General features: G+C 43.8%; 1 protein-coding gene across 3 annotated transcripts in view; it reads right to left on the reverse strand.

The window, feature by feature from the left end:
• The window catches only part of DENND11 (DENN domain containing 11), a 49,149-nt gene extending 38,784 nt beyond the window's left edge, over window positions 1-10,365 (reverse strand). For 2 of the 3 annotated variants that reach the window (XM_063641674.1, XM_063641673.1), the window contains exon 1: window positions 10,070-10,365. In XM_063641674.1, the coding sequence (XP_063497744.1) occupies window positions 10,070-10,337 (268 nt within the window). In that variant the 5' untranslated portion in view covers window positions 10,338-10,365. The remainder of the gene's footprint in view (window positions 1-10,069) is intronic. The other variant, XM_055284266.2, reaches the window with a different exon arrangement.
• Window positions 10,366-13,629: the final 3,264 nt, after the last annotated feature.

The raw sequence follows: 13,629 nt of genomic DNA on the forward strand, positions 1-13,629 counted from the left end.
AACTCCTTGAATGAAAGGAAAGTAGGCAGAGCTACTATGGCCCTCATCTCTACATATCATAATCATGTCTTCCATGTCTGTCTCCGCAGGAGTCTGTGAACTTTTACAAGGTGGGAATTTTCCTTGTCTTCACATTTCTATATAGTATCACGCCTTGCACAGGACAGAATGGGTATTTTAAAAAAAACAGATTTATTAAGGGCACGCATGTGTTTAAAAAAACTGATGAATTAGTGTTAATTACCTTAGAAATAGTAATGATATTGTAGTTACACAGGAAAATGTTCTTATCCTTAGAAGGTTTATACTCAAACATTTAGGAGTGACATCATATCTGTGACTTACTTTCAAATGGTTCAGGAAAAAAAGGCATATCCATATTTGTATATAGTCAGTTCTACTTTTATCACTTACTGGATTTATGTCAATGCAACAGATGTACTCGAGAGCAATTTAAGCACAGGGAATTTCACATTCACTTATGCTATAGACTCAATGCAATCCCAATCAAAATCCCAGCAAATTATTTTGTGTATATTGACAAGTTAATTCCAAAGCTTCATGGAAAGGCAAAAGACCCCAAATAGCCAACATAATACTGAAGAACAATAAAATTGGAAGACGAACAGTGCACCCAACTTCAAGACTTACATAAAATTAATCAAGAGAGTAAGTATTGGTGAAATATCAGACAAATAGATTAATGGAACAGAATAGAGAGCCTTGAAACAGACCCACACAAATTAATCACGTAATCTTGCCAAAGGAACAAAGGCAATACAATGGAGAAAAGATAGTCTTTACAATAAATGGTGCTGAAACAAGTGGATATCTACATGCAAAGAAATGAAACTAGACACCTACTTTATCCCTTTCACAAAAATTTATTCAATATGGAAAGTAGCTAGCCTAGGTAACACAGCAAGACCCTGTCTCTACAAAAAATTAAAAAAAAAAAAAATTAGCCAGGCATGGTGGTGTGTGCCTGTCGTCCTAGCTACTTGGGAGGCTGGGGTGGGAGGATCACTTGAGCCTAGGAGTTCAAGGCTGCAAGGAGCTATGCTCAATCCACTGTATCCCAACCCGGGCAAAAGAGTGAGACCCTGTCTCTAAAAGAATAATAATTTTTTAAAATATGTAAACCAAATGTAAAATGCAGAATTATAAAACTTCTGGAAGATAACACAGGAGAAAAATCTGGGTGACTTTGGGTTTAGCAGTGAGTTTCTAGATATAACACTAACAGCACATTTCATGAAGGAAAAATGGATACACTGGACTTCATTAAAATTTAAAACTTCTGATCTATGAGAGACACTATTAAGGGAATGAAAACACAAGCCACAGACTGAGAGAAGATATTTGCAAAACACATATCTGATAAAGGACTGTTATCTAAAATATACAAAGAACTCATAAAACTCAACAATAAGAAAACAATCCAACTTTTTAAAAGGGTAAAAGATCTGAACAGACACCTGATCAAGGAAGATACACAGATGGCAAATGACATATGATGTTGAATATTTTTTCATATGCTCATTACGCAATTGCAAATTAAAATAACAATGAGATATCATGACACACATATCAGAATGGCTAACATTCAAAACACCAAAAACACCAAATGCTGATGAGGATGTGGGACAGCAGGAATTCATTGCTGGTGGGAATATAAAATGGCACAACCACTCTGAAAGACAGTTTGGCAGTTTTTTACAAAACTAACTTATTATTATCATATGACCCAGCAACGATGCACCTTTGTATTTATCCAAATGAGCTGAAAACTTACATCCACACAAAACCTGCACACAGATGTTTGCAGCAGCTTTATTCACAATGGCCCCAAACTAGAAAACCACCACGATGTCCTTCATAGGTGAATGGATAAAGAAAACGTGAGACATCCATACAATGAAATACTCTTTAGCGATACAGAAAAATGAGCTATCAAGCCATGAAGAGACATGGAGGAACTTTAAATGCATGTCGCTAAATAAGAAAAGCCAGCCTGAACGGGCTACATACTGTATGATTTCAACTATGTGACATTCTGGGAAAGGCAAAATTATAGAGACAATAAAAAGATCAATAGGAAGGGAAAGATAAATAGGTCAAGCATAGGATCTTTAGGGCAGTGAAACTATTCTGTATGATACTGTTATGGTGGATACATAACATCGTGCATTTTTCAAAACCCTGAACTGTACAACAGCGAACCTTAATGCAAACTATGGATTTAAATAAACAATAATGTGTCAATATTAGTTCATCAATTATAACAAATATACCACACTAATGAAAGATGTTAATAAAGGGAAATTATATGTGTATGAGTGAGGGGGAGGTAGTATATGGGAACTCTGTACTTTCTGCTCAATTTTTCTGTAAAACTAAAATTGCTCTAAAAAATAAAATATATTATTTAAAAAACCCTAATTGATGAATTAACCTAAATTAACTGCCCTAAGAGTGGCAATGATACTATGGTGATGTGGAAAAACAGCCTTATTCTTAGATTTATACTGAAGTTATTTTTATTTTATTTTATTAAGAGACAGGGTTGCCCAGGCTGGAGTGCAGTGGCCCAATCATAGCTCACTATAATCTCTCACTCCAGAGCTCAAACGATCCTCCCATCTCAACCTCCCAAACAGCTGGGACTACCGGCACGCGCCACCACACCTGGCTAATTTTTTAAATTTTTGTAGGGCTGAGGTCTCGCCATGTTGCCCAGGCTGGTCTTGAACTCCTGGCCTCAAGAAATCCTTCCACCTCGGTCTTCCAAAGTGTTGACATTACAGGCGTTGGTATACATATTCACGCCCAGCCCATACTGAAGAATTTAGAAATGAAATGCCATGACATCCACAACTTACTTTCAAATAGTTCAGCAAAAAAAGAAAAGTCTATTTATATCTCTACACACAGTCAGTTCTGCTATAGTGCTTGTTGAATCTGTTCCAAAGCAATCGATGTATTAGGGAATTTGACATTTGCTTATGCACGATTTCAATGACGAAAAACACAAAGTCAATGTGGAAAACTACACCCAGCTGAATCAAGCCATGTCGGAATATACAAAACATACCCACCTTAAGCTTCTACCTGCTACCTCAGGTCACCTCGTTCTGGGCCATGCCACGCACCTCTAGCGTCACAGTTTTGCCTCTGATTTCAGACAGCCCCCGTCCCACCACACATAGTAATTCACAGACTCAATCCTTTCAGCACTCACCTCCAGATACAAACACCAGGTCTTTTAAAGGTACAGTTCCATATTTACTGAGTATGTATTTCTTAACCATTTATCATATGCAAAACTGTCCTATAGTTTTTGGTAGGTTCCTATCTTTTAAACAAAAAAAAAAAGTGCCACTGACAAAGTTTTTCTCATAAGCCCTGTGATTTTTACTTCATTTTTTTTTTTTTGCCACACAGTGATTGATTTTTGGAACACATATTTCATGTTACAGGGGAAGTGACTATGTAAGAACAAGGCAAATGGGGCAAAATGTCAATAAACGGGGACTCTAAGTGAAAGACATACAGGTTTTCACTGTACTATTCTTTCAACTTTTCAAAACATTTCAGCTTACAAATTGGGGAAAATAACTGAAATAATAGCAATGTGAAAAAACCTAAGGAGAGCATAAAGGCCTTTGCAAAAGCCAAAAATAATTGACGCAATATACCACAGATAATAGGGAATGAAGCGCTATCAGGGCTTGAGGCTATCCTACGGAAACACTACAAATGAAAACCAGCTTACATATAGAATTTGAGGAGGCTTAATGGAAAGTGATTTTGCATAATTAGTAATCCTTATGGGATGCCATTTAATACCAGAAAGAAACTCATCCTGACTGCTACTTATCCCAGGCTCAGTCTTCACATTCCATGCTTTTAGGTTTGCCAAACATCCTCACTGTATTAAGAACTCAGCCAGGGAGCTGGGGCCTGGAAGATTCAACAAAAGAGGTCATCTCATGGCAAGTCCATCAAAGAGAGGAACTGCCACTGACAAGTGCCTTTTTCTCCCCTAACTTGCTCTCCTTCCATCTCTGTGTCCTTTCTCATCTTGGACCATGACTTGGGCCTATTACAGGTACTTACAGGCACTTCCTGGCCTCTACTGCAAAGAGAACTTCTGAGGAGGGATTCACATGACCACGGGAGGCACAAATGTGGCAATATGCATTGTGTACATTCAGCTGGTCATTGAACAAATATTGGTGGAGCACAACTTGGCAGCATGGTGCCTGCCAGGTGCTGAGCTCATGCAAAGGCAAATATGTCTGTGTTTAAAGGAACTTAGACTAACCGACTATGAGGCTGGCAGCTCAGTTACCCAGGGAAAGCCAGAAGGCCAGTGTCGCGCCTGGCTGAGGATGTACAGATGGTCTGAACCCTGCCGCTCCACAGCTCCGAAGGTCAGCCTGACAGCTCTGTGCACCAGGGCCTCCCAGAGCTGGAGTTTTACAAGCCCATGGGCTAGGCCAGATGTAGGCTGTCCTATCTAGGTTGACCACTGCCTCTGTCTTCCAAAACTAGTTCTGTTTAAATAAGAAATGACAAAACCCCCAGATGTCTTAAAATTCATCACTATTTCCTAGGGAGATTGGACATTAACTGCAGTAACTGCTGCCTGCTAGAAAGTTCACCTCAAAATATTTAAAATAGAGAAAGCAATGATCTTGAACCAAAACAATCTCTTTTTAATAGGAAATATGTGAATTTCTTCTTCCTCCTCTGTTAGATGGCTCCCAAGCAAGCACTTCCTTCTGAGCTCTTCATTTCCTATCCAGAGACTGCCTCAGCTGGAGATCCTCTTCCAGCTCCTCTGACCTCAGGAGTGGAACGCCCACCCCAGCACGTGCCTGAGGTTTTACTCTTTCCACGGGCATCTTCCCATCTGTGTATACATATGGCCTGATTCTAATCAGGAAGTCAAAACAAATCCTGTTTCAGGAATAAAGGCATGAATCAGAGTATTCTAGGTCCCAACAATACATTCCCTTCACATAACCACCTAAAGGGGCCACCAGATCCCACAGGTGGAAACCTCCAAAGAGTATTTGGTTCAGACCCTAACACCAGAAAAGTAAATAACCCATGTGAGTTGACTCTGAGTCTTACACGGTTTGAAACAGTCTTAAAACCACCTAGGCTGAGAGCACATCCAAAACAAAGAGAAAAGCATCAGGATAAAGAATCCTGAGTCAGGAAGAAGCTAATCCTGCTGATTTAAAGTCAGCTATATGCCAATCCATGGCTAAATTCCAATGCATTCACTTTACAAAGAAAGACCTTCCCCTTCACAGATCCCGTATCATTCTCCACTGGGTGGTGGTGTGGTGTGGATAAGGGGTGCAGGTAGACTTGGGCTCTGGCCCTAACTTTAGACAACTTAATGGCTCTGTGCACCTGTTTTTCTCATGATTATGGTGAGGCCTGTTGGGAGGATCAGAGGCAGGTCGTTGAAACATGTGGCACAGTCCTTGGCACACAGCAGGCACTCAGGAGGTGGTGGGTATTACAATTACCATTTTTATTTTCCCCTCCTCAATTTTCAAGAGAAGAAACTGACTTCACAGCAGATGGCTACAAACTGATTTCTCCCTGAAAACCACAAGCAGGTGAATCACCAACAGCCTAGGAAAGATTCTGCCAGGGTGGGATTAAGCAAATGAACCACAGTTGTATTCCACTGGCATTTGGTGGAAATACAGGGGAAGGATGGCGACATGACAGAGTTTCTCTTCCTGCGAGACTTTCTGGCCGGATATCAGAACAGGCTTTATCTTTGCCTGCATTTGAGCTGTCCATGCTTACGACTGCTCTTTGCATCTTAAAATCGTCCTCCAAATTTTCCATTCGCATTCTACTTTGTCACTTTCCCACCCATTGCTGGAGCCACTTATTATTTGCCACGAATCAGATGACCTGGGCAGCGCTCCAAGTGGTGCCTCAGACACCAGACCTAGCCCTATTCTCACTGGGCCTCCATCATCTCCATTGTTTAAAAAAAAATGCTTATGTTTCATAGACTATACAGGGAATCTACAGAGATTAAAATTAGTGTGTGTGATTTTAAATATACTCATCTGACATAAAGATAGAAGCGCTCAGATACATTAAATTAAGTAGGCGTTTAGATGTAATCTGGGCACTGGCTAGAGGCTGAGGGAGGAAGAGGTAGAAATTCATTCCCAAGAAGAAAGGCAGAAACATCTTGAAAACCTCAGCAGGTGATCTGCCTCTCGCCTTACCCTTCCTCTTGCAAGCTGCCCCAATACAAACACAGGGAGCACAGGAATTTCTCCCAGACACCCACAATAAAACTCTAAACGCAGCAGTGTAAAGTGAGTCTCTTATAAACAGTCTAATGAGGCAGATGCAAAGATGTCCAGACATTGTATGTTCAAAGCTTCGTCGGCCTCCATCCTGCCCACACACAAGTCCTCAACCACACAGTGATACCGCTCTTGCCACCATCTGGGGGCAGGGGTGTTCCCCAAGTGTGACGATATCCTATCCTTTAATTAAGCTGACTAAGAACATTTTACTAGAAGCCCAAATAACGAAGTAAAATTAAAATCAAGGCTCTAAATCATGGGGTTGAACAAAATGAAATAGCAATATTCTGGCTTCCAACATCTTCCACCCAGCTTGCAGAGTTAGCATCTGGGTCTGGTTTCAATAGCAGCTTTGTGGCCCAGATGATCAGCACCACCATCCTAGGGCCCCCTGCTCCAGATGAGGACTGAGTGTATGTGTAAGCCTCACTTTGAACCTGAAGCCCCTAGTTCTTAAGTCATCTGTAGACTCAACAACCATAATTTTCAATCCATGAGTCTGATGGAAATAAGCTTTAAGACTCTTTCTCTGATTCTTCCCACAGATGGCCAGCCTAGCTTTCCAAAACTTGTATCTAAAAGTGCAAAAGGATTACTCTTATTTCCACACCTTATAGAATCACTGCATATATTCCTGCTCAAACACATACACACACACCCTTTCTAACAAGAATCCGCCCCTCCTTTTCCCGCTTACTCTACTTCCTAACGAATGTACCACAGCTATGAATTCTCTTCTCCCTCTTTCACACTCTCCCTTCTCTCTCATGCACACTGATTTGGACACATGCCAACAGTTACTCACATTACGTGGGAAGATGCACAAAATGCCATGGCCTGGGCAGTAAGTGATGGGGTGGGGGAGGGTTGAGGTGGGTGTGGGGTGGGGGGGAGGAAGGATCTCCTAGGAGTGGAAACCAAGGACACAGGTGGGAGAGACATGGGGAAGTGGCTAAGCAGGCAGGCCAGCGAGAGAAACTAAACAGCAGACAAATCACACTTATGTAAGAACTTCTACAATATGCTCTAATTTTGGTAAATAAGTCAATAGTCACTTTACCGCTTTTGGCAACACAGGTGAAGGAGGGGCAAAAGTCTGGGTGGGCCAATATTAAATAGTAACAAATAGCAGATCTGCCTCAGCAATAGAGAGGGGAAAATGCTGGGCCAGTGATGCCTCCAGCTCACTGTGCCACTATGGGCCTTACTCCACTGGAACCATCACAGAAGGGGTATATCAGGCACTCTCTGAGGGCCCTGTCCTAGTGCTAACCTTGAGGCCCTCGGAAGCTCAGTAGCATTCATTCACTACATCTCCTATGTTTAAAATAAAATTATATGGTACAAGGTCTATCAGAGTATTTTTACAGGATGCAAAGTGCCATTTAGGAGTAGGATAGATGACAAAAGAGACAAACACATTTATGGGCAGGAAAGGACTGCTTCCCCCACCCCCACCCCAAAAAAAAAAACAAAGTTACAAGTGCTCCCTCTCACACTGCACTCTCTTCCTCCCTCCACCCCTGGATAAGGATCAGATGAGAGGGAGCAGGGGTTCAGACAGTACAGTATACTAGAAAGACAACGGGACTTACAGTCAAGTGTGTATTGGCTACTTAATATTCCCAAATTACCTAACCATCCCTGGTATGTTCCCTCATTTATAAATTGGGTATAAATGATCATCAAATTACAGAGCAGTGACCAGAATAAATCAAACAGCATTATAGTAAAATGCCTGCACAAACTGTCTAAGTATCTGTTACAACCCCTTCTTTGCACAGTAGCCTTGGTCTGAAAACCATCACACACACACACACACACACTCCATATATACAAATTCACAAAGCCATGCTCACTGCCTGTAACTGACAAGGAATGGGGGCAGGTACTAGTCCTCTGATGCTTTTATCAATTGATAAATATCAATTGGCCAATATCAATAATTGATCAATTATCATTATCCACTCTGTCTGTGATTAGTATAAAACTTTCTTTTCTCTTTCCCTTCCCTAAGACCCTGCCACTGGAGCTACCAATACTAAATCTGACCGTGTGAACGTGCTCTTTCCATTCCTTCTAGCTACTCTGAAATATTTCCCAGGGTAAGTCAAATGCTGGTAGCTGTTTACCTGTAAATGATGGGGTATGGTATAAGCAATATGATTAGTTACAAAGTATTGGTTTTTGTCTAGCATTACAGGTTACTTTGGTCAAAAAAGACCAATATTTTTCAAACTACTGGTATCTAGGAATCTCAAATGCGAGTCAACCAGCATGTGTGATGAACACTTAAATAAAAGAGCCACTGCATTCCAGCCTACGCGACAGAGTGAGACTGTCTCAAAAAAAAAAAAAAAAAAAGAGAGAAGAATGCAATACATGTAGGAGTCAGCACTACTTCATGAAATGTCTGTTTCAGTTACATAAGTACTGTATGTATGTGAGCACATTGGTTGTGATGTAAAATTAACTTCACATGATAGGTCAGTCAAAAAAGTTTGAAAGCCATGGAAATGGGGCAAAGGAACAAGCAGAAGTCACAAAGGCCTGAATTGTCCCCACAAATTCTGTCCCTGCAAATGGAGCTCCACAGTGAATCCCACATTCTTCCTGTGTCCTACAGCTGAGAACCCCAAAGTTACCGGCCTGGAACCCATCATCAGCTGCCATACCGGATTCCCCTTCTCCAGATCCTAACCCCTTTTTTTCCCCACTCCATCCCACCTCATCCCAGAAAGCATTCAATATTTTCCTGCACGAACAGGCACTCCACACTCCAGCAGCTGCCCTGGAGACATTGACAGTCACACCTGGGTTTCCTCAAGCCCTGACACCACGACTCCTGCGATAACACTTCCTTCCCCCAACACCGAACAGCAGAGCCGCTCTCAGAGTCAGAAGTCCCCAGGTGACCCTCCAAGGCTTCCTGGGCGCGCAGGGTCGTTCTTCCACTTTCTATCCCCCGTGGACTCTCACCTGGAAAACTAATCACCTGCCGGGTGGTTAGGCTAAGATTATGTGGGATAAGACTTTAATTATCCAAGCATCTCCGAAAGACAGCCTATCCCGGGAGGCTTCTCCTTTAATCAGCCTTCAGCTGAATCCCTCAGCCCCATCCCTTAATGCTCTCGGCGTTAATTCCTCAAAATAATGCAGTCAGAGAAAGTGAACTTGGCCGCTAGGAAAGTTACCCCAGAGGAAGCGACGGGGAACTAGGGCGAGCGGGGAGCGGGGGACGGGGAGACCGGGGGTGGGGCCCGGGGAGCTCAGGGCGCTCGCCCGGGGCGGAGGGGGGGTTTCCTCCGCTCAACGTGAAAAATCTTCTAGCCCCCAAGAAAAGAAAACAAAACCCAACGTGGCCACAAACCGGATCCCCTGTCACTGGAGAAGTACGAACAGCACAGTGGGGATGGGACTCAGAGGAGAGGAGAGGAGAGCAGAGGGGAGGGGAGGGGAGGTCAGCGGGGCTGGAACAAAGCCCTCCGGGCCGCTCCGAGAGGCCGCGCGCCAGCACCCAGCTGCGCCCCGAGGGAGAGAGCTGAGGACTGGGCGACCCCCGACCTTCCGGGAGCCCGGGGCCGGCGCTGGTGCCGGGTGCGGGGCCAGGAGGGCAGGTGCGCGCGCAGCGAGCCCCTCCCCCGCGTCCCCAAAGCCCGGGGGCACCCCGACCCTCCCCGCGCGCCTGGCCCCGGCGCGGCCCTCACCCGAGCGGGGGTCGAAGGTGACCACGAACACGGCCACCACCTGGTCCTCCTCCACGTCGCCCAGCTCCAGGCGCCCGGGCTGCAGCAGCACCTCCGGGGCGGCCGGCTCCTCGGGCTCCCGCCTCCGGGGCGGCTCCGCGGCCGGCCGGGCGCCCCCGCCGCCGCCCCGGCCCCAGCCTCCCGCCTGCGGCTCCGGGGCCTGCGGCAGGGAGACGGCGGGGCCCTCGGCCCAGCGCAGCAGAGGCGCCGCGTCTCCCTGCTCCACCATGGCGAGGCGAGGCGGAGCCGCGGGCGCGAGGGGCGGGGCGGGCGGGCTGCCGGAACCCCCCTCGCCTGGCAGCTCCAACGCCGCCGCAGCCCGCCTGGTCTGGCGCTGCCCGGGGCCCCGCCGTGGAGGCGCTTTTCCCACGGAGCCAAAGCAGGCGTCCGCGGAACCGGCTTCGGGAACCGCGAGCCTGTTCGGAGGCGCCCGTGTGCACGTCCGTGTGTGGGACGCGTGCGGCTGGAACGTTCATCCTTGCGTCCATACACCTGTGTGCGGGTGGAGGTGCCTTCTCACCTAGGGTTCCGTGGTATAGCTACCACTGTGAGTTTTTATGTCACCATTATTTTTTAAAGTCCCCTGGTCCTGTGGACCGTGACAGATATGTATTACATAATCCTGGATATGTGGCAGAAGCTGCTTCTAAGTAGCGGAGTGAAGTAGAGGGGCCCTGGCTACCCAGGTGTTTGCAATATAATCATCTATAAACACTGAAAAGGCCATAGGGTTAAGGTTTGAGAATTTTGCTCTTCCTTTTCTATTACAAACTGATTAGGATGGAGATTATGAGTTTATTTCCTGGTATATATACAACTTGAGGGTATTAAATTAGGAGGTGCTGGAGCATTTGTGGGGTGAGGGATATTCCCTCAGAAGATCAGGAAAAGGAAGTTGCTCAGGGGAGAAAGAGGAAAGTCAGCTCTAAAGCTGATGGCTTTGGAAATTGATTAGGGGTTTTCTATGAACCTCCATTTTATATTTAAAAATAAATTTTAAATGCCTCAATCCTTGAGGTAAATCTAGCAACTAAGTAACTCTTTAAGAGGAGATGTGTATAAAAATAGGAATAGCTGTTAAAATAGTAAGAAAGAAGGAGGTGGCAAGAGAAGGAGGTACACAGTTCATCCAGGGTTCAGCAAGGCTCCACGGTTTGCCCGTTCGCAAAAGGACCCAGTAGAGCTATGTGTTGGGTGTTACTCCAGGGGATGTTTATGAACCTCTGTGTCCTACACGCCAGCAGTGCAATGATAATGTGATTTAACCCCTATCCCTAAGGAGAAAATCAATGACTGCCCTAGGCTGCCACTTCTAGTCTAAAATCTATGATATAACAATAAAGAATGTACTTATGCAACATTTTACCCCCAAGAACACGGTCTACTTTCATTATTTACATATTTAGTTCAGCCTTTCCCCGACCTTACAAGGGCAAGTTTATAAGGGCAAGTAAGTGACCATTCAGCGCTCACTCCCTGGAGTATGTAGACAGTCACTGAAATAGATGGGGAGCCCCAGGCATGGTCCAGCCAACAGCAGGGCCGGGGCATTATCTGGCTCATTCAAAGGCGCACCAGACTGGACTATATCCAAACTACTCCAAGCCGGATTCCAAAGCCCGCTACTTCAGAAGATCAGGCCATAACCAAAGCTTTTCAGGTTGAGGCATTCAGAATTTTATTTTTAAATATGAAGTAGAGGTTCACAGAGAATAAACAATTTCTAAAGCCATTGGCTTTAGGGCTGATGGACTTTCTCTTTCTCCCTGGAGGGACTTCCTTGTCCTGATCTTTTGTAGGAATAGCCATCTTCCACCGCCCCCACCCCCCAGCACATCCTAGATTTAATACCCTCAAGCTGTGTATATACCAGGAAATAAGCTCATAATTCCCCTCCCAATCAGTTTTTTATATAAACAGAAAAGCAGAATTTCCAAACCTTAAGCCTATGGCCTTCTCCAGTCTTCATTTGTGTGTATATCCTGGCTCATGAACCACAATGTCTATCTTTAAATTCCTAGTGCATAATAAGTGCCCCAAAATACTTGTCAATTAAATATATGAATGAAAGTGGAGACAATTCTGTGCAATGGGCCCTCTTGTCAGGCTTTATCTAATATCTTGGACATAGTAGGTGTTCAAAAATGTTGATGACAGTGATGACATCCCTCTTAGCACATGCATTCACAGTCTGATTGAGGTAGTATACCTGACCATCAGAGTTATCTCCTCTTTGATGACTGAATTTCACAAGATGATAAGGAGGGAACTAATTGAATTTAGCTGTTAGAATAGCTCTGCTGTTGACGAAGAGAGGAAGGGGCAATCATACTCAGGGACCCTAGTCTGATGTAATATTTCAAAATGATTTCACCTAGGACACCATATGTGTAAAACTGAAAATTTATTTTACTTCCCCAAATACTAAATATGTTTGTTATATAAAATACAGAAAAATACCTTTCATCTATAATCTCACCACTGAGTTGGCCACTGTTAAGATTTTGCTGATCCTATTTCATCAATTCTAGGATGCAAAAATTTTTAGTTTTTAATGTTACCATAGTGACTCACGATCGCTGCTGGTCCCCACTGAGGTCTAGTTCTCACAGAGGACATTTTGACTTGCTTTTGTCAGCCATCTGGAGGCACCACCAACCTGAGACTGCTTTGAATAATTCTCCACTGAGGTTCATTCAACCATGCAACCTAGCTTCAATACTGACTTGTAGTTCACATTCTTGGGCAAGACTTTATTCTCCTTTCATCTAGTGACCCAGTTGAGACAAGCACGTTTTCTTGCTTGTCAAATCTCTCCGTGTGGGAGGTTTACCTGCCACAGTTTATTCATGGTACCCCATTAGACTTCTCACTTTTTTATTCTGAAGGCACATAAATATAATAGAACAGTCGGCTCTACACCTTCACAGGTTCATCATCGGTGGTAATGTTACCTTGTTGCTGACATGTACTATGTAGTTAGGCCTAGGAAGGTTGCATCTGCACTGAACATATGCAGATTTTTCTTGTCATTTTTCCCTAAATAATACAGTAGAATGACTGTTTACATTGTATTAGGTGTTCTAAGTAGTCTAGAGATTATTTAAAGTACATAGGATGATGTGCCTAGATTACATGTTAATACTATGCCATTTTATATCAAGGCCTTGAGCATCCATGGATTTTGGTATCCATGGAAGTCCTGGAATCAGTCCCCATAGATACTGAGGAAGGACTGTATATCTTAAAATAGATATATTTATGTTTACATGTTGAATTTATGTTCTATATCCATTTTGTGTTCTTTTTACCCTTAACATCAGAATATGAACATTTTGAGATCCAATTTAGAAACTTTTTATATGCATTCTTTTTTTTTGAGATGCAGTTTCCTGCATCATTCTTATGTATGTTTTCCATTGTATGTGTGTTTGATATTTTACTTAGCCATCTTTCATTTCTAGATAGTCAAGACCCTCCCTTTTTGTTATGCCTAAAGTTTTGACCAAATATCATTCTTA

This window comes from Symphalangus syndactylus, chromosome 6 (genome assembly GCF_028878055.3).
Source record: "Symphalangus syndactylus isolate Jambi chromosome 6, NHGRI_mSymSyn1-v2.1_pri, whole genome shotgun sequence".
NCBI classification, from domain to species: Eukaryota; Metazoa; Chordata; class Mammalia; order Primates; family Hylobatidae; genus Symphalangus; species Symphalangus syndactylus.